Raw genomic sequence first — 20,187 nt, forward strand, 5'->3', positions numbered from 1 at the left:
TTTTGGAGAATGTGGTGGATTAAAAAACTTAGAAAAATGCATTTAAAGTATTTTTTTTTAACTGGCAGTATTTATAGGTTTCAGGGTATTTTCTAAATTATCTGTATGCAAAGGGTCATTTTAAACATTTGTGTAGTTATTACAATTATCAGAAATAGGTGCAAAAAAATTACAACTGCCTATTTGATCTTTATGTATGGACAGGTTTTAATCATTCAATTTAGTTTAACTATTATGCATGAATTTTTGAGAAAACATAGACTGATTTTGACATTAGATGACTTGCTTCTCCAGAGCCAACAGTAGAGCTTACTATCATTTTCTACTTGATTTCTTGCATTTATTTTACAGAAAATAGAAGCACGGGTGTCAGCAGATGAAGATCTAAAACTTTCTGATCTTTTGAGGTATTATCTAAGGGAATCACAAGCTGGTAAGGTAAATATGTTTTAATCAGTTGCTGTATTACGTAACTTGTGTATTTCTGATTATATTCTTAGGATGTTCCTTGATATTCGCAGTAATTACTGTTTTATAAGTAGTATTGTTTTGAAACTTTGTAAAAATAAAAGATCAAAACAATGGCATTTTAAAAAAGGAGGAAGCAGATAGCACGTGGGAGGTGAAAAAGAAGCAGTGACCCCGCACAGCTTCTGACATTTACAATATTTAAAAGGCACTCGGATGGGTAAATGAATGGGAATGGTTTAGAGGAGTATGGGCCAAATGCAGGCACATGGCACTAGACTAACTTTGGATATCTGGTGGCATGGATGAATTGGATCAAAGGGTCTGTATCCATGCTGTATGGCTCTGTGACTGTCAATGACTGCGGTACCTGATTTGCTTGGTCTGTTTTAGTTCTGCTTTTTCTTTTCCTCCTTTTATAGTAGAATATCCCAAGGCAAACTGTATTATTTCCTGGGTCCACGATTCATTCCTTCACCAAAATGTGCCTGCCTGAGTTCTTTGTTACAAGGAACTGATTGAAATGAAGAATAGCAGAGGCTCCTTTCTGCTATAACTTAGAAGTAATTTAGGAAAATATCTTCCGAGCCCCTGTGCCTTTTTTTTTTCGATGTCCCGTGAAATGAAATGGCTCAAACCCTTAGGATATCTGTTCAGCATGGATGCTTTGGACCGAAGGGTCTGTTTCCATGCAATATAAGTGAGTGTTTTGTAAACCCTAAACCTGAAACCCTACCTTTGTAGGGCCTCCCACCCATCCACCTCCTCTAACCTTAAACATCAGGGACACATCAGGTAAGCTTCTGTACTTTTTTTACATTCTGATAAGGGGACTAGCAGGGATGGCAGTGCAGGGAGAGGAAAGTTCCTGCTGCATGATATTTGAGGTGAGTGACGCTATTCGTCTCCCATCCAAGTACATCTGCAAGAAGTGCACCCAACTCTCGCTCCTCCAAGACTACGTTAGGGAACAGGAGCGGGAGCTAGATGAACTTCGGATCATTCAGTAGGCAGAGGCTGCAATAGATAAGAGTTACAGGGACGTAGTTACTCCTAGGCATGAAGAAAGCTAGGTGACTGTTCAAAGAGAGGAGAAACAGCCAGTGCAGGGATCCCCTGGGTGGTTCCCCTGAAAAACTAGTATACCATTTTGGATACTGTTGGAGGGGACAACTTACCATTGGCATGCAGTTGGGTGCAGGTCTCTGGCACAGAGTCTGTCCCTGTTGCACAGAAAGGAAGGAGGGAAAGGAGGAAAGTGTTAGTCATTGGGGACTCGATAGTTAGAGGGTCAAATGGAAGGTTTGTTGGGAACGAACGAGACTCACGGTTGGTGTGTTGCCTCCCAGTTGTCAGCGTCTGTGATGTCTCGGATCTTTGGGGTCTTGAAGGGTGACGGTGACCAGCCCCAAGTTATGGTCCATGTAGGTACCAATGACATATGCAGAAAAGGAGATAGGGATGTAAGGCAGGATTTCAGGGAGCTAGGATGGAAGCTGAGAACTAGAACAAACATAGTTGTTATCTCTGGTTTGTTAACCATGCCACGTGATAGCGAGGCAAGGAATAGAGAGAGATATCAGCTGAACACTTGACTTCAGGGATGGTGTAGGAGGGAGGGTTTCACATATGTGGATATTTAGGCCCATTCTGGGGAAGGTGGGACCTCTACAAACAGGACAGTCTTCACTTGAACCAGAGGGGTACCTAATATCCTAGGTGGGAAATTTGCTGGTGCTATTCGGGTAGGTTAAGCTCAGCAGGGGGATGGGAACCTGAGGTGTAGTTCCAGTGCATAGGAGGATGAGAGTAGGGAGGGCATGGACAGGATTTCATGGTTACTGGAATGTGCTGGCAGGCAGCAAGCTGGTTTGAAGTGTGTCTACTTCAATGCCACAAGTATCCGAAATAAGGTAGGTGAGGTTGCAGCATGGATAGGTACCTGGGACTTCAATGCTGTGGCCGTTTCGGAGACCTGGATAGAGCAGGGTCAGGAATGGATGTTGCAGGTTCCAGGATTTAGATTTTTCATTAAGAACAGGGAAGGCGTTAAAAGAGGGGGAGGTGTGGCCTTGTTAGTCAAGGACAGTATAACGATGGCTGAAAGAACTTTTGATGAGGACTCGATACTGAGGTGATATGGGCTGAGGTTAGAAACGGGGGGAGAGGTCACACCGCTGGAAGTTTTTTATTAGTCTCCGCAGAGTTCCAGGGATGTGGAGGAGAGGGTCAGCAAAACGATTCTGGGTAGGAGTGAAAGGAACAGGGTGGTCATTATGGGGAACTTTAACTTTCCCAACATTGATTGGAAACTCTAGTACGTCGGATGGATCAGTTTTTGTCCAATGTATGCAGGAGGGTTTCCTAACACAGAATGTCAAAGGGCCGACGAGGGGAGGCCACAGTGGATCTGGTACTTGGTAATGAACCAGGTCAGGTGTTTGAGTTAGTGGAAGGTGAGCACTTTAGAGAGAGTGACCGTAATTCGGTTCCGTTTAGTGATGGAAAGGGATAGATACGTGCCATGGGCAAGAGTTATAAATGCGGGAAGGGCAATTATAATGCGAATAGGCAAGACTTAGGATGCATAGAATGGGGTAGCAAAATGCAAGGGATGGCGACAATCGAAATGTGGAGCTGGTTTAAGGAACAGATATTAAATGTCCTTGACAGGTATGTCCCTGTCAGGCAGGGACGAAGTGATAAGGTAAGGGAACCATGGTTTACTAAAGAAATTGCATCTCTTGTTAAGCAGAAGAAGGAGGCTTATGTGACGTTGAGACGAGATGGTTGCGATGAGGCGATGGTGAGTTACAGATTAGCTATGAAGGATTGAAAGAGAGAGTTAAGAAGGGCAAGGAGAGGACATGAGCTGTCTTTAGAAGGTAGAATAAAGGAGAACCCTAAAGCTTTCTATCGGTATGTGAGGACTAAAAGGATGACTAGGGTAAGAATAGGTCCAGTCAAAGTCAGAAATGGGAGGTTTTCTGTGGACCCTGTGGAGATTGGAGAGGTGCTGAGTGAATATTTCTCATATGTTTTCACTCAGGAAAAGGAGAATATTGTAGAGGAGAAGAATGAGATACGGGATATTAAACTAGAAAAGATTCAGGTTAGTAAGGAGGAGGTGCTACCAATTCTAGAAGGAATGAAAGTAGACAACTCCCCTGGGCCCGATGGGATTTATCCAAGAATTCTCTGGGAAGCTAGGAAGGAGATGTTGGAGCCTTTGGCCTTGATCTTTGAGTCCTCATTGTCTACAGGTTTAGTACCAGAGGACTGGAGGATTGCAAATGTTGTGCCGTTGTTCAAGAAGGACAGTAGAGATGACTCAGGTAATTATAGATCAGTGTGCCTTGCGTCTGTTGTAGGAAAAGTTTTGGAAAGGATTATAAGATACAGGATTTATAATCATCTAGGAAGCAACAATTTGATTGCAGATAGTCAGCATGGTTTTGTCAAGGGCAGGTCATGTCTTACAAACCTCTGAGTTTTTTTGAGAAGGTGACCAAGCATGTGGATGAGGGTAGGGCAGTTGACCTGGTTTACATGGACTTCAGTAAAGCCTTTGATAAGGTTCCACATGGTGGGCTGTTGGAGAAAATGCAGAGGCATGGGATTGAGGATGATTTAGCAGTTTGGATTAGAAGCTGGCTTTCTATAAGAAAGCAGCGAGTAGTGGTTGATGGAAAACATTCAGCCTGAAGTCCGGTAACTAGTGGTGTACCACAAGGATCTGTTTTTGGGACCACTGCTGTTTGTCATTTTTTAAAATGACTTGGGCGCAGGCATAATTGGATGGGTTAGTAAGTTTGCAGATGACACTAAAGTTGGTGAAGTAGTGGACAATGTAGAAGAATATTGCAGGTTGCAGGGGGACTTGGATAAACTGCAGAATTGGGCTGTAAGGTGGCAAATCGAGTTCAATGCAGATAAATGTGAGGTGATTCACTTTGGGAAGAATAACAGGAAGGCAGAATACTGGGTCAATGGAAAGATTCTTGGTTGTGTTGATGTGCAGTGGGATCTTGGAGTCCATGTACGTAGATTCCAGAAAGTTGCCACCCAGGTTGATAGTGCTGTTAAGAAGGCATACGGTGTGTTAGGTTTTATGGGTAGAGGGATTGAGTTCCGGAGCCGTAAAGTCATGCTGCAACTATATGAAAAGCTAGTGCTGCCGCACTTGGAATATTGTGTACAGTCCTGTTTGCCCCATCACAGGAAGGATGTGGAAGCATTGGAAAAGGTGCAGAGGATATTTACCAGGATGTTGTCTGATCTGGAGGGAAGGTCTTATGAGGAAAAGCTGAGAGATTTGGGTCTGTTCTCATTGGAAAGAAGAAGGCTAAGAGGGAATTTGATAGAGACATACAAGATGATCAGTGGATTAGATAGGGTAGAAAGTGAAAGACTTTTTCCTCAGATGATGACGTCAGCTTGTACAAAGGGGCATAGCTACAAGTTGAGAGGTGATAGATTTAAGACAGATGTCAGAGGCAGGTTCTTTATGCAGCAAGTGGTAAGGGAATGGAATGCCCTCCCTGCCAATATTGCTAACTCAGCCACGTTAGGGACATTTAAACAATCCTTGGATAAGGACATTGGTGACGTTGAGATAGTGTAGGGGCATGGGCCTAGATTAGTTCACAGGTCTGCGCAACATCGAGGGCCGAAGGGCCTGTTCTGCGCTGTATTGTTCTATGTTCTAAGCCTGCAAATTCTGCCTTCTGCCATTTGCATTTAGTATGGCTGGCATTTTGGTTTGCACCCATTGGGGATGTTTTCCTCCATTGATATTCCCAAAGTTTTAAAAACCATTTTTAACCTCAATAAAAGGGTTAGATATCACTATTAATAATCATACTAGAATGATGGTTATTTAGGTAAGATATCAGATATTTCTAGATAGATGACTTCTGTCCATTTTAGGAGACAGTGTGTGCCTGGAGTATATGTCAGTTTTGGATTTATCATTGACTGTTGTGGCTGCAGTGGCAGATTTGCAAGTGACAGACTCTTTTTACAGCTGGCGCAGATGAACAATATTGGCCTGAGGTTCTCTGATTTTTTTTCTTCTCCCTTCAGGCAAGCTTGTTATTGGTTTCCTCTATTGTCTGGTCATTTCTTTTGCCCTCTGCTTTTTCCCCTTCCAGACTGTTTGTCTGCAGGCACTCTGCTCAATAGTGAGGATTTCCACGCATCAATTTGAGTCACAGTTAACTTGAGGTCTCTGGTTAATTTGATGCATCAAATGTGTTAGTGTAAAGGGTGGCACATAGTAATTTCTCTGCTTGTTACCTCTTGCCTTCAGCTCTTGCTTCTGGTTTGTGTATCAGTGTGTAAAACTATATAAACCTCTCCAGTTTATACATAGCCTCTTTTTCAGCAAACACTACATAGTGTTTCCCTGTGGCGATATAGATAAATTGTGTACTTTGTGGACCACTGCTACCTGCAAAGTATTCGGAGGAGAATTCCAGTTAACTATGCGATACACATCAACAAAGAAAGAATGCTTAAAGTCGGAAAGGGTGAATAGAACCTTTCATAATGCTTGTTTTCCATTTACTTTTGGCTTAATGCAATAGCAGTTGCAGTGGATTCATTCAAAACTGAGTCATATGCTGAAGTTCAGTTTGATAATCTTGAATAAGTTTATGAACTTTGTTTATTCTAATTTAAAGTAGTTATTCATGCTGCCTGACTTTTGGGTATAGGATCTCCTTTATAGACGAGCACGGTCACTAGTGGATTATGAAAATGCAAACAAGCTACTGGATAGATCAAGAGCTAAAAACAAAGATGTGCTTCAAGCTGAGACCAACCAGCAGTTATGTTGTCAGAAATACGAGAAACTTTCAGAGTCAGCAAAACAAGGTAAATACAATTATTATAACTTAGGATTACTATTTGTAACTAACATCGTCCTCCACACAAATGAGTATTTTGCTAGTGGCTGTAGAGATACTTTTCAGGAGATTTGGTTCTCAGTCTGCTTCTCTGGCCTTTCAATTGAGTAGCAACGCAAGGAAATAGAAATGATTAATGTGCCTATTTCTTTTTTGCAAGATGAATAAGGAAAATAGCTGTAAATTTTTCTTTGTAAATTAGAAGTAACTTCATAAAGTCTTGTCATTGCAGTGGGGGTCCCAACTAGAGGCAGAAAGGCTTAAGGGAAGCCTTATAAATTCCTTGCTGCCTTCCACATGGATCAGACAGCTGATTAGTAGCTGTCAGGTATGAAAACAGAATTTGCTGCCAAGACTCAGCAGGTCTGGCAGCATCTGTGGGTAGAAAGCAGACTTAATGTTTTGAACCCATTGACTTTCATCAGAAGTGATGTCAGCTAGGAAAAAGTTGCATTTATGCTGAAGATGGCTGGGAAGAGGGCTGGTACAATACAGCAAGCCAGCAATATATATTTTGCAGAGGAATGCAGTGGTGTACTAAAGGTAACTGGAAGCTCAGCAGGTATTCTGCAAAGCGGTCATGTAGTCTGATTCATTTCATTTATCCTGTAGCGAAGAGACCATACTCTGAATAGTGAATACAGTAGACTATGTTGAGTAAAGTACAAGTAAATCGCTGCTTCACCTGGTGATGTTTCTGGGGCTTGGGAAGGAGGAGGGGAAAGGTAAATGGGCAGTTGCTACAACTTCTGTGATTGCATGGGAAGGTGCTGTGGGGGTGTTAGAAATGAAGGAGAAATGGATCAGGGTGTTCTGGAGGCAACAGTCCCTGAGGAATTCTGACAAACGAGAAGATGGGAATATGTATCTGAAGGTGGCATCCCACTGGAGGTAATGGAAATGCCAGCTAATGATACTTTGGAGGCTGGTAGGATGGTAAATCAGGGTTAGGGAAGCCTTATCACTGTTGAGGGGGAAGAGAATGGGTGAGGGCTGAATTGCAAGAGATGGGTCAGGTATGGTTAATGATACTGTCAATCACAGTAGCGGGGAATCTTCGTTTGAGGTAAAAGATGGATGTTTCTGAGGCCCCCCTGCAACAGATGGCATTGTTAGAACAGATACAATGGAAAAATTGTGAAATGGAGACCTTACAGGAAGCAGGATAAGGATGTATATTGCAGATAACTGTGGGATTTGGTGTGTTGGTGGCCGTCCTATCTGCAGATGTCAAGGAGGGGAAAGGAGGATTCAGAAATGTACCAGGTGAAGGTGGGAGCAAGGTGAAAACTGTAAGCAAAATTGATTTTTTTAAAAAATTCAGGACAAGATAGGGAAGCAGCACTGATGATATCATCAATATACAGAAAATGATTTGTGGGGAAGGGCCCAAATGGGACTGGAAGAAGGGATGTTCCATGATTGCCAAGCTGCTTTCTCTCCGGAGTAGCTGTTGATGCATCTTGTCCTTTTAAAAGAATATCCCCGTCTCAGCGAACTGCCAACCAATAGGACTGTTGTCAGCTCAGCGTCTGTGACATCACTGGAAGCAGTGGCCCAGTAACTGGGACTGCACCTCAAAGAGGAGGATGCTGTAGAAGCACAACAGCAAACAGGTAAATGAGGGCACCAGTTAGGGAGGATCAGGATGGTTGTTGGTGAGCACTGTTAGGAGTGACTACTGCTGCCCAAGGCACCATGCTATAGGTTACAATGCCTGAAAAGAAGACAGGCGCTTCCCAAACCTGCAGAGAGGTTCACCAAGTCGTCATCTTAGGCGATGGAGGCCCTAATTGCAAGTAAGATTCTGGATGGAAATGTTCATTGGCAATTTTAGTGGCTCATTTGGCCTGAAAGTGTGAAGACTATTCTCCTTCCACCCCCCCCCCCCCCCCCAATCCCTCCACACTGTTAAAATGCATGACAACCAGAAGATGATGGACGTTCCACTTGCTGCATTCTTCCTACTCCTCTCCATTTTACAGCAACCCCTTTGCCTTCCAGCCGTCCACAGTAGATTGGTAAAATCCAGCAACAGTACCTTGGTCTAAATTTTCTGCTGACTAGATCATTGTTATGACACTGTAGGGGCTTGTGCCTGGGCATCTTCCAGAATCTTCACAGTAACGTAATCTGTGGAAAAACAAAATGCCCAGGAAATTGAGTTTCCTGCTGGGAAACTCTCCAAAAAATTCCATTTAAATTGGAGACTTTGGAGGATTCTGATGAAGTTAAGTGAGTAGTTAATTAGTAAAAGTTAAACTATTAAATACATAGTATAACTCCTGAGTAAGTGGACTAATCTTCTAATTAAATAGGAAATAAGAATAGGAAAATACATTTGAACATCTATCATTTGTTGTCTTGATGTTTAAAGGTGTATCAACTTATTTAAAATTATGTATTTTGATAATTAAACTTTGTTTCTAGAGCTTATAGACTTTAAAACTCGGAGAGTTGCAGCTTTTCGAAAAAATCTTGTAGAATTGGCAGAACTGGAACTAAAGCATTCTAAGGTAATATCTTTTTACATGTTATATCCGTTTGAAATCTTTCCTGGCTTATAGCTTGCATTAATAGGCATTGATGTTTTAAGGTTTTTAAATTTGAAGAAAAGGAACAAAACTTCATGTTCCACTAAACCTACATTTGCTTTCATATCTCAGAACTTTTGGGTTGTTCAACCAATATACTCTAAATTGTCCTGTGCTTGTTTCTAGATGCCACTTTTTCAACAATGCTGTGGATATTCCATCTGATGCTCTTTTTCCTTCTGGAAAATTTTTGTCTCTGACGTATTAATCAAAACTAAATAATAAGCTGCTGTAATAAGGCCCTTTAGTCTACACCTTTTGCTTGCTATATGACCTCACCTATAAATTATAAACCTCCTTTATTTAAAGAGCAAGCAGACAGTATCAGAAAAGGGAATGCAGTTGATGTCAACTTAGATGCTATGGCTGATTTCAGAATACATTAAAAATGCCACAAATATACTTTGTAATGCATAGTCCAGGTTAGCTGCTTCAATTTGATTTGTCCAATCTACATGAAGGTAACAATCTACCAAGATTATTGTAATAACTTTCTTACAAGTCCTCATTATTTCTTGATTGGTGTACAGTCTCTTTTTGCTATCAGGGGTCTATAAATTAGCCTACCTTGACAACTTCTCTTTGCTATTTCTAATCGCTGTCCAAACTGATTTTCCATTTGATTCTCCAAGTCAACGTCTTTTTCAACTACTGTATTGACATCATAGATTGCTAGTGTGATCCTACCTCCTTACATTTCTTCCTGTCTTTTCAAAATGTTAAATACTCTTAAATAAGTCACTTTGCAGCCATGCCTGTAATGGTTAAAATAATGCTCACTTATTTCTATAATAAAACAAAAGAACTGCGATTGCTGAAGATCTGAAACAAAAACAGAAATTGCTGAGAAACTCAGCATGTCTGGCAGCATCTGTGGAGAGAAAGCAGAGTTAATGTTTTGAGTCCAGTGACCCTTCTTTGGAACACTTATTTCATTTTTTTTCATTTGTATTATCATTCCATTTTGTTATGGATACTGCACACATTCAGATAAAGAACCCTTTCACTTTGTCTTTTTCCTTCCTGTTGTACACTTGTTGTTGTTACCTGTTTTACTACCCTGCAGTATTGCACATCACCTACTCTATCACCTTTACAGTGTTTTATTAAATATACTAGGTTCCCAGTTAAGAAATTTTACTCAATGATTTTCTTTAGTACGTATGGAGCTGAAATAGTTGAGCTATTAATTTAGTACAATGCTTCTTTTCTATCACCATAGAACCATTTAAACTATTGTCTCAATTTAGAGAGGTAAAAGAAATGAACCTTCCTGATCAACTAGCTGCTAACCTAATCAATGACTCTAGGCTTCATCCATCCAAAAGAGTGTCATATTGGACTTGAAATGTTTAGATGCTCACAGACCTGCTGAGTTTCTTCAAGACTTTGTTTTTATTCCATCTGTCAGTCCGCGTTTTTTTTTTGTAAAAGACCAGACAGCACAAACTCCTTTACTTACCAACATTCTAGAATTGAGTACTCTGCCTCACCATTTTTGCTTAACAAAACCTTATATTTGTGCAGTAACACTTTTCCATTACCCAGCTCAGCTAACTGCCTCTTCTCATTCCACTTACTTGCACTGGAATTTTTTTATTCGTGAATCATTACTACTGGAGTCTTCCAATGATCAGACATTGACTCTCCCACTTATTATTGTCGACATGTTTTTCCCTTGTCAACATCACGTGAAGTCCCAATATCAGTTTTTCATGCTGTACCTCACCGTGAATTCTATTGATTTGTCAATTGCCTGTGTTGTCAGCCAGCTATTCCCAAATCTAGTACTGGTTAAACAGAAATGTTCTCCAATTAAACATTGTGAATGTTAACATCACTGTATTTGACAAAAGCAAAAGACTGGAATTTTGAAATAAAATGGCAAGACAGGCAATATTTGTGTGCAGAAACTTTGAGTTAACATTTCAAGTTGATCACCCTTTGATAGAAGTTGTTGAATTATTTGTAGTGATAGACAATAGTTAAAAGCTCTTTACTAACTTGTAACGAAAGCAACAATTACTTTCAAACCTTGCATCTGTTATCTGTTATACCCCAAACACGTGGAGATGACAAATGAGCCAAGTCCTAACTCTCAAAAATAGTGTTTCAATTTTGTTGTAAGGATTGCCACTAATTAAAAAAGGTTTTCCTGAATAATGTAGCTCTGTGAATATTGCAATATTTGAAATGACAGAAGTTCTTGTATGGAACAGAAATTATTTTGTTGAAAGCAAGTGTTTCAACATTTTTCTGAGAATTAGGATCAGAGAGCTCTTTTTATATGTATGTATTTTAATTTTGTAAATATTGTTCTTATATATGCATGTTGGGGTGATAGTATTATGGGGAACTGGTTAACTGTTAAGTGTGATTCGAATACTTATTGACATGAAATTTTAATCGTGCTTGCACGTTTCTAGACATCTGTATGTATCTCATATCCTTGCTATCAAAAAACCTTAAATGTCTCAAGTATTTTCAGCTGCATAAACTGTACTTATGAACTTTGGTGCAATTGATCAAGTTTCAATTCAGAAAACATTGAGTTGAATCAGATGTGTTTAACTTTTCCTCAAAATCTTAGCAAAGTGATTGCATTTCTATTTTGTACCCACAGGGACACTTGCAGTTGCTGCAGAGCTGTCTTGTTGCACTTAAAGGTGACAACTAGCTGCTTTATGATTGTTGGATTAACAAGGGCTGTATGCACCAGGTCTAAAAGGAAAAAAAGCTTCTGTGGCTTCTTAAAGAAGAGGTACAGCTAGGAAGATTCATGTATTTCAGAAGGAAACACCACCACTACATCTGACCAGAAAAGAGAAACTTCAGTGCAGAAAATCCAATTCTGTGATGCCATATAGCACGTCATTCGTATTTGTTTCTCCAGAAGCCAAAATATTTTCTCCAGTTGCTGTATTTTGGAGACTATTGTATATTTGGTTGCCAACTTAATTCATTTTTAAAATAATCATTGGCTGAATTACAATTTTTTAAAAGAAAATGTATCATTAGATGTACTCAATACTGTCACATAATGCATTGTTTGACATTTAGTGCTATTCCAACATCTTAATGTGGCATTTAGTTTTTTTTATATTAATAACACTTGACTCCTCAACTAAGATTTATGTTATAAGTATAATTTCTAAATCAAATTTAAAGTGTAACTGCCTTAAACTTGTAGAATGATTCTTAACCATTGTAAAATAAAGTGTTAAATGAGAGGATGTTTTCATACTTTGCTTTATTAATTTACTTACTATCCATACAGGTAAACAGAGTAATGATTTCTTGTTACTCTATACTGATTATGCAACAATTCGTAAAAGAGAACTCAATCTGAGAAAGCCTGGTAGAATGATTTCAACTGAAAGATCAGCTTGTGCACTTTTCCATAATGAAAATGATTTAATTTTAATTGTTATATAAATCTAGTTCTTCCATCAACCCCATCTTTGCATTTTCACTAAGATCTGCCGTTTGACAACTCAGTTAAGAGTGCAAACAGTTACTCATTCTCCCAAATGTGGTCTGCCAAACCAGAATCCTAAAGCTAAATTTCTAGTGCTAAAGTAGCTAATAAATAAATAATTTAATTTTACTGCAAAACTTTGGTCATTGTTTGCCACGTTGACTATAAGGTAATTCTAATTGTTCCCACTTTTTAAAGGAATGATGTACTTTAATTGGGAATAATCGAAGAATGACTCCAAAAACCTGCCAAATGTACACTTTTTAAAAATTTCTTCACATTAGGGATTTCAATTAGAATTTTTCACACTGGACTGTACTTACGTGTATTTTAATGTGCCAATATATTTGTGGTTTCTATCACCATTTATTACCATAAACCTCTGCACTCTTCAGGGTTCAACAAAATTTCACAAGATATAATTCAAATTTAGAAGTAACAAAAGCAATAGTTTGTTTGTATTGCTGGATATTTTTTACAATTCCGGTGGACATATTGAAGGCAACATGTGAAAATGTCTGAGTAAGCATCTAATAATGCTGTAATACTTAAGGGTGCACTGCCCAGACAGTGCTTTCTCTCTCTGCTTGCTTGCTAAAATATTATAGCTAATAATTATAAATGTTGAATACAGAATTGGAATAACTTCAGAATCATATTGAAGTTGGTTAAAGGTCATACAAAGGTCCATAAAGGGCAGAAATAAACAGTCAAACATTTATAAATTACTATATCAGGGCCAATAGTCAAATTAAAATATTTTTAACCTGTTAACAATAAATATGGCAATTTGGGCACAGGTATTTTGTATAGTTTATTGTGCAGTGAGAAATAAAATTTTGAATTTTCCTTGGAAATTTAATTTTATTTAGTTCTATAATTCAGAACAATTGTTTAAAATTATTGGCTTCCCTTAATGGTTGCTTGCACCTTCTAAATATAATGTAGCAAAATGAATCCAAAAGCTTGTGCCTACATAGAATGTGAGCTTTGAGGGCAAGGCCAATACTCATTGCCCATCGCTGAATACCCTTGAGAAGGTGGTAATGTGCTATTTTCTTTATTGTGAACTGCAATAGTCCTTGCGATGAATGGACACTCTGAGTCCTTTCAAAATGTGAGTTCCAGATTTGTGGCCAAGCAACAGTGAACGAATGGTGATGTAGCTCCACTTCAGGATGGTATGTGGCTTGTAGGAGAACTTGCAGTTGGTGTTCCCAGGTATCTGTAACCCTTGATCTTGAGGTCCCAGGTTTTGGAAGGTGCTGTCCTGGAAACCTTGGTGAGTTACTACAGCGCATCATCTAGATTGTACAGATGACCGGTACTGTTTATGTGGTGGAGGGAATGGGGTGAATGTTTCAAATGATGAAAGGAATATAAATCAAGGCTGCTTTGTCCTAAATGGTCTTGAGCTACTTGAGAGTATTATTGGAGCTGCAGTTGTAGACAAGTAGAAGTGTATTGCATCACATAAGAATCACAGGAATTTGCAGCACAAAAAGAGCTATTGTTTTGACATGAAGTCATCTAGCTTATCTCACTTTATCTCCTGGTCTCTAGCCTTGTATATAATGACACTTTGTGTATCCAATGTATTTTTTTGAAATGTTGAGTGTTTCTCAATGTTAAGTTAATGGGAATCATGAGAAAATGCTCCACTGTTTGGAGCTGTTTCTAGCATGAAGATTGTAGTTGTAGAAGGCTAATATTCTAACCCCAGGACATTGCTGCAGACATAGGTATTTTCCTAGTTAATCTGCACAGCTCTGGAGCACGTGGGACTTGAATCTGGGCCTTCTAGTTTAAAGATAGGAACACTTCCATTGCACCAAAAGAGCCCCTTGGCTTTCTGCAGAACTAGATATTTGTAATCAACCTATTCAGGAATGTTATTACAATCTCGAGCAGGTGGAACTTGAACCCTGGCCTCCTGATCGATAGGTAGGGACACTACCACTGTATCACAAGAGCCCATTTGGTTTGCTGCTGAACTGTGTAGTCCTTTGTAGGTGATATAGTTTTCTTTGTTAGCCCACATAACAAAAATGAGAGAGATTTGGGTTCTTACTGAGTCAAGTATCTGGACGTTTATTAACAACTGACAACGTACACTGATTTGGCATCTCAGACATGCATATAGTCTTTGTTCCATCCTTAATTATATTACTATTCCATTATAGACAGTTATAATCAACCTGTTCAGATGTATTATGATACACCTCTGGAGCAGGTTGTATGTAAACTAAGACCTCCTGGTTCAGAGGGGTAATATTACCACTGCACCACAAGAGTCCCAGAAAAGGGTGAGGGATGACCTTATAGAGGTTTATAAAATCATGAGGGGCATGGATGGGTAAATAGACAAGGACTTTTTCCTGAGGTGGGGGAGTTCAGAACTAGAGGGCATAGATGTAGAGTGAGGGGAAAGATTTAAAAGGGACCTGGGGGCAACATTTTCATGCAGTGGGTGATGCATGTATGGAATAAGCTGCCAGAGGAAATGGCGGAGGCTGGTACAATTACATTTAAAAGGCAAATGGATGGATATATGAATAGGAAGGGTTTAGAGTGATATGGGCCAAATGCTGGCAAATGGGACTAGATTAATTTAGGATATCTAGTCAGCATGGATGAGTTGGACCAAAGGGTCTGTTTCTATGCTGTACATCTTTAAGACTCTGACTATAACTACAAATTTTGATGACTTTTTAATGTTGTAGTGTTATTTGTTACTCATTGCTCTTGAGATTAATTCCACTTGGAGCATGTATCCTTGTCTGCTTTTTCCAAACATATTTTCTAACCAACCTGCTCAGTGATGTTATTAAACACCTCTGAAACAGATAAGAATTTGAACCCAAGATGTAGGTTTGCTCACTGAGCTGGAAGGTTCATTTTCAGATGTTTCATCACCCTACTCGTTAACATCTTCAGTAAGCCTCCAGACAAAGCTTTGTCCGGAGGCTCACTGAAGATGTTACCTAGTAAGGTGACGAAATGTCTGAAAATGAACCTTCCAACTCAGTGAGCAAACCTAAATTCAGAACCTCAACCTGAGCCACAAATCTTCTCAAAACTTGCTGACCCTTCTATGAGCCCCAGAACTGCTGTCTCCTGCTCAACCATCTTCATCAGCTGAATCAATGACCCGTCTTTCATTAACAAGTCTAAGTAGGGATGTTAGTGATTGCACAATGTTCAGCTGTGTTCGGGACTCCCCAGATCTTGAAGCATCATGCAACATGACACAGATAAATTTCAGTGTGGGTTACAGCATTATAGGAAAATGTGGGGGATGGATGATGATGATGCCTATGGAGAGTCTGAGTTATGAGCAAAACGTAGGCTAGCATCTACTTTATAATAAAGGTCTGTCATGAATTTTATAAAAGTGAGTTGTCTACTTAGCATAGATTAGAGGGCTCTGTTCCCTTTTGATTTGCCTCTAAATCGTCTGGTGCTGGTAGTCCTGGTACCTTCTCATAAAAGTAAAATGCTATGGATGCTGAAAATCTGAAATAAAAACAAAACTATTGGAGTAACTCAGCAAGTCTGATAGAGGTGGGAGAAAGTTTTACCCTGTTAATGTTTGTAGACCAGTATAACTGTTTAGAATTGCTACTGGACTCAATATTAAACTATTTCTCCACAAATGCTGCCAAACCTGCTGAATTTCTCCAGCACTCCATGATTACAGCACTAGTTCCTTCCACTCGTGACTTTGTTTCCATTCTCAATATTTACTGATGGGCTAAAGATTATTCCTGCCACTAGGAGCCTCCAGAGGCTTTGTAAAACTATGGGATCAATAGTATTTTAACAATACAGTAATTTGCTCCTTCAATAGGACATCTCCTTTGCTGGTGAGGTTTGTGGAAGCTGATCCAAGATCTGACCTTAGGGTTCCAGAGTGTTGCCGACAGATAATTGGATGAAAAAGGAAAATCATTCTAAGAATTGAGAAAAAGATTTGACAAAGGTTTTTTTTTCTTGGGTAATGTTTAAATTTTGTTTTTTTTCTATTAAATATAAAGAGCATATGAATAGTGATTAAAATCTAGCTGGGGTTGTTACTTGGAAACAAACAGTGGGACTGGAAATGGAACTCAAGTGAGCAATTTTTCAATTCGTTTGAGCATGGAGATCTGTATCATTTAGATTCAAATGTGCAGATTTTTTTTTCTTAAATTAAATGGAATTGTGTATTTTTAGTTCGAGCTGTAGAGATAGGCTGATGAAGCTTATGTTGCTCACCCTAAAATCAGTACAGGGTGGGACAGTGATAGTTGTTGGGTCATCCAGAAGAATCACTAAAGAGGGAACAGATTACTTTGGTCACACGGCTGGATTTATGGAAGATGAAGTGAGCACACTGGATAAATACAGCAAGAAGCCACAGACGCAGCATGAGGAGGCTTCTGTGTCATTGATGGTGTGTATGTATTGAGCAGGAGTAGCTAATTAGCCTGTGCTGACTATCACAGCAATTAAAATGAGGAATGTAGGCAGCAGACATTTAGGGTGAAGGGTAAAATGGTAACAGCATACATTGGTAAATTTAGTATGTAGCAAACATTGTCATTTTCTCCTTAAAATATTATTCAATGTATAGAGAATGAAGATGTCTAATGCATTAATGTTGAGAAATTAAAAACTGAATATGCACTCAAACCACTCGATCAGAACACAATTGCAGTAATAAGAGACACAAACACAAATCTATAATGAAAGGGGAGATGTTAGCATAGTGATATTGCTGTTGGATTTGTAATCCAGAAACCCAGTTAATGTTTTGAGAATCTGGGCTTAAATTCTACCATAGCAGAGGTGGAATTTGAATTCAACAGTGTCTGGAAAAAGAAAGTCCAGTGATGAATTAAAACCATTGTTCATTTTGTAAAAACACATCTGATTTTGTAATAAAGGAAAACTGACAGTCATACCTGGTTTGGCCTATGTGTGGTTTAACTCTTAACTGCCCTCTAAAATGACTTTGCAAGTGACTTAGTTGTATCAATTACTGAAAGGTCTCAAAAAAAGAAACTGGATGGACCAAATGCCATTGACTAAGGTGCTGAAAAAGACAATGGCAAACTCAGCCCTATTGACTCTGCAAACTCCTCCCCACCAATATTTGTGCACTAGTGCAAACATTGGGAGACCGAGCTCACAGAAGTGATGAAGCCTGAAACGTCGACTCATCCTCCTCAGATGCTGCCTGACCTGTTGGGCTTTTTCCAGCACCACAATTTATCAACTCTGACTTCTTCAACATCTGCAGGCCTGACTATCTCCTGTTTCACAGAACAGTTAAACAACAGTCTGACATAGTCATACTCAAGGAGTTATACTTTACATACAATATCCAAAACAACACCAGTGCATTCTTGGGTATGTCCTGTCCCACTGGTAGGATAAACTGAGGAAAGATGGTGGCACAGTGGTATTTGTCAAGGGTATTGACCTGAGAGTCAATATTAACTGTGGCCACTAAGAAGCCTTATGGCATCAGATCATACATGAACATGAAAACCTCCTGCTGATTACCATGGACCATCTTCCTTGAGCTAATGAATCAGTACTCTTTCATGTTGAATGACACTAGGAAGGAACATTGAGGATGGCAAGGGTGCAGAATGTACACTGGATGGGTGACTTCAATGTTCATCACCAAGAATAGCTCAGCAGCACCACAACTGACCAAATTGTCTTAAATGACAGTTGCTAGACTGGATCTGTGGGAAGTGGTGAGGGATCCAACAAGAGGGATAACCATACTTGACTTTATCCCTACCAATTTGCCAGCTGCAGATGAGTAACCTCTACATAGTCCTTGTGGAAAGAAAGTCCTATGTTCATATTGATGATGCCCTCCATCATGTTGTCTAGCACAATCATTGTGCTAAATGGGATAGATTTCAAAATGATCTGGCAATTCAAGGCTGTGTGGCTGTGAGGCATTGTAGAATTCTATTCCATTAATTTGCATCTCATGGATCATGAACTGCACCTCATGGTCCAGCATATCCCCTACTGCACAAATACCATAAAGCCAAGGGATTAAACCTGTTTCAATAAAGAGTGCAGGAGGTGATGTCAGGAGTAGCACCAGGCACACCTAAAAATAGGTGTCAACTACTTGTGTGTCAAACAGCATCAACAGAAAGTGATACACTTGAACTAAGCGATTCCACATCTGATAGATTCAGCTCTGCCGATTTGGATTGAGTTGTGAATGGTAGTGGACAATCAAACAACTCACTGGATGGGTACGCTTCACAAACATCTCCATAATGTGTCAGCAGGTCTGGCAGCATCTGTAAGGAGAGAAAAGAGCTGACGTTTCGAGTCTAAGTGACCCTTTGTCAAAGCTTTGACAAAGGGTCACTTAGACTCGAAAAGTCAGCTCTTTTCTCTCCTCACAGATGCTGCCAGACCTGCTGAGATTTTCCAGCATTTTCTCGTTTGGTTTCAGATTCCAGCATCCGCAGTAATTTGCTTTTATCTCCATAAGGTGAACAGACCAGCATATTAATGCAAAATATAAGGCCAAAATATGTTCAACAATTGTCAGCCTGAAGTGTGCAATAAACAGTCCATCTTGGTCTCATTCAGAGATTCCAACGTCACAGATGCCAGTTTTCAGCCAATACAATTCACTCCATGTGATATCAAGAGATGGCTGGATTCTGCAAAGATATTTGCCCCTTAATACTTTCTGAAAATAGTATTGAAGACTTGTGCTCCACAATCTGCTGAACCATAAGTCAAGCTGTTCTAGTACAGCAACAACACTCATATCTATCCGACAATATGGAAATTGCTCAGTTATGTCCTGTACCCAAAAACAGGGCAATAAATGCTGACCTCGCAAACGGCTCCCACAACCTATGAATGAATAGAAAAATAAAACGATCCTAGTTTATAGGTGTTATTTCATTACAAGTAAAAGAACATTAGTCACTATAAATGGTATTTTGATTACAGAAATGAAAAAAATGCTTAATTTATAAGAACGAAGACAGCTTAAAATGTCATCGTTATATCCCCCGTCCCCGAGACCTGACTCATCTTCACATTAGATATTAATATCAAAGTTGACCTTTTAAAATTATTCTTGGAATGCAAACATTCAGGATGTTTGGATAGAATGATTTCTGGGAAGGACATTGAAACATTCTTAGCAACTTGAATGAAACAAGCATTCTGGCCGAGAATATTGCTATCGATTCAGGGGGTTTGCTGTGACTCAGGGTCTGGCGGCGGGGGTGTTGCAGAGACTGGGGAAGGTTTTCTCCAGCCCAGGGGAGCCCTCTTCAACTTTCAATCAAAACCAAATAAAACTCCAGGCCCATGGGGACAGATAGATCGCCCTCACATGCACTGGCCCTGACCGTCACTCGGACAGCGACTGTTCCTCCGGAGCGGAGGCGGCGCTGTTCATCCTGAGCGGAGGCGGCGCTGTGAGCGGCTGTTCCTCCGGAGCGGAGGCGGCGCTGTGAGCGGTTGTTCCTCCGGAGCGGAGGCGGCGCTGTGAGCGGCTGTTCCTCCGGAGCGGAGGCGGCGCTGTGAGCGGCTGTTCCTCCGGAGCGGAAGCGGCGCTGTGAGCGGCTGTTCCTCCGGAGCGGAAGCGGCGCTGTGAGCGGCTGTTCCTCCGGAGCGGAAGCGGCGCTGTGAGCGGCTGTTCCTCCGGAGCGGAGGTGGCGCTGTGAGCGGCTGTTCCTCCGGAGCGGAA

The 20,187-nt window shown here is 40.1% G+C and overlaps 1 protein-coding gene across 3 annotated transcripts in view; it reads left to right on the forward strand.

Moving 5' to 3' along the window:
- snx6 (sorting nexin 6) overlaps positions 1-12,201 on the forward strand; it is a 51,624-nt gene extending 39,423 nt beyond the window's left edge. For all 3 annotated transcript variants that reach the window (XM_043697873.2, XM_043697875.2, XM_043697874.2), the window contains 4 exons: positions 352-438; positions 6,186-6,345; positions 8,808-8,893; positions 11,595-12,201. In XM_043697873.2, the coding sequence (XP_043553808.1) occupies positions 352-438; positions 6,186-6,345; positions 8,808-8,893; positions 11,595-11,648 (387 nt within the window). In that variant the 3' untranslated portion in view covers positions 11,649-12,201. The remainder of the gene's footprint in view (positions 1-351; positions 439-6,185; positions 6,346-8,807; positions 8,894-11,594) is intronic.
- Positions 12,202-20,187: the final 7,986 nt, after the last annotated feature.

The sequence above is a fragment of the Chiloscyllium plagiosum genome, unplaced genomic scaffold (genome assembly GCF_037043375.1).
Source record: "Chiloscyllium plagiosum isolate Xiang-an unplaced genomic scaffold, Cpla_swu_hap1 HiC_scaffold_8, whole genome shotgun sequence".
In the NCBI taxonomy this organism is placed as follows: domain Eukaryota; kingdom Metazoa; phylum Chordata; class Chondrichthyes; order Orectolobiformes; family Hemiscylliidae; genus Chiloscyllium; species Chiloscyllium plagiosum.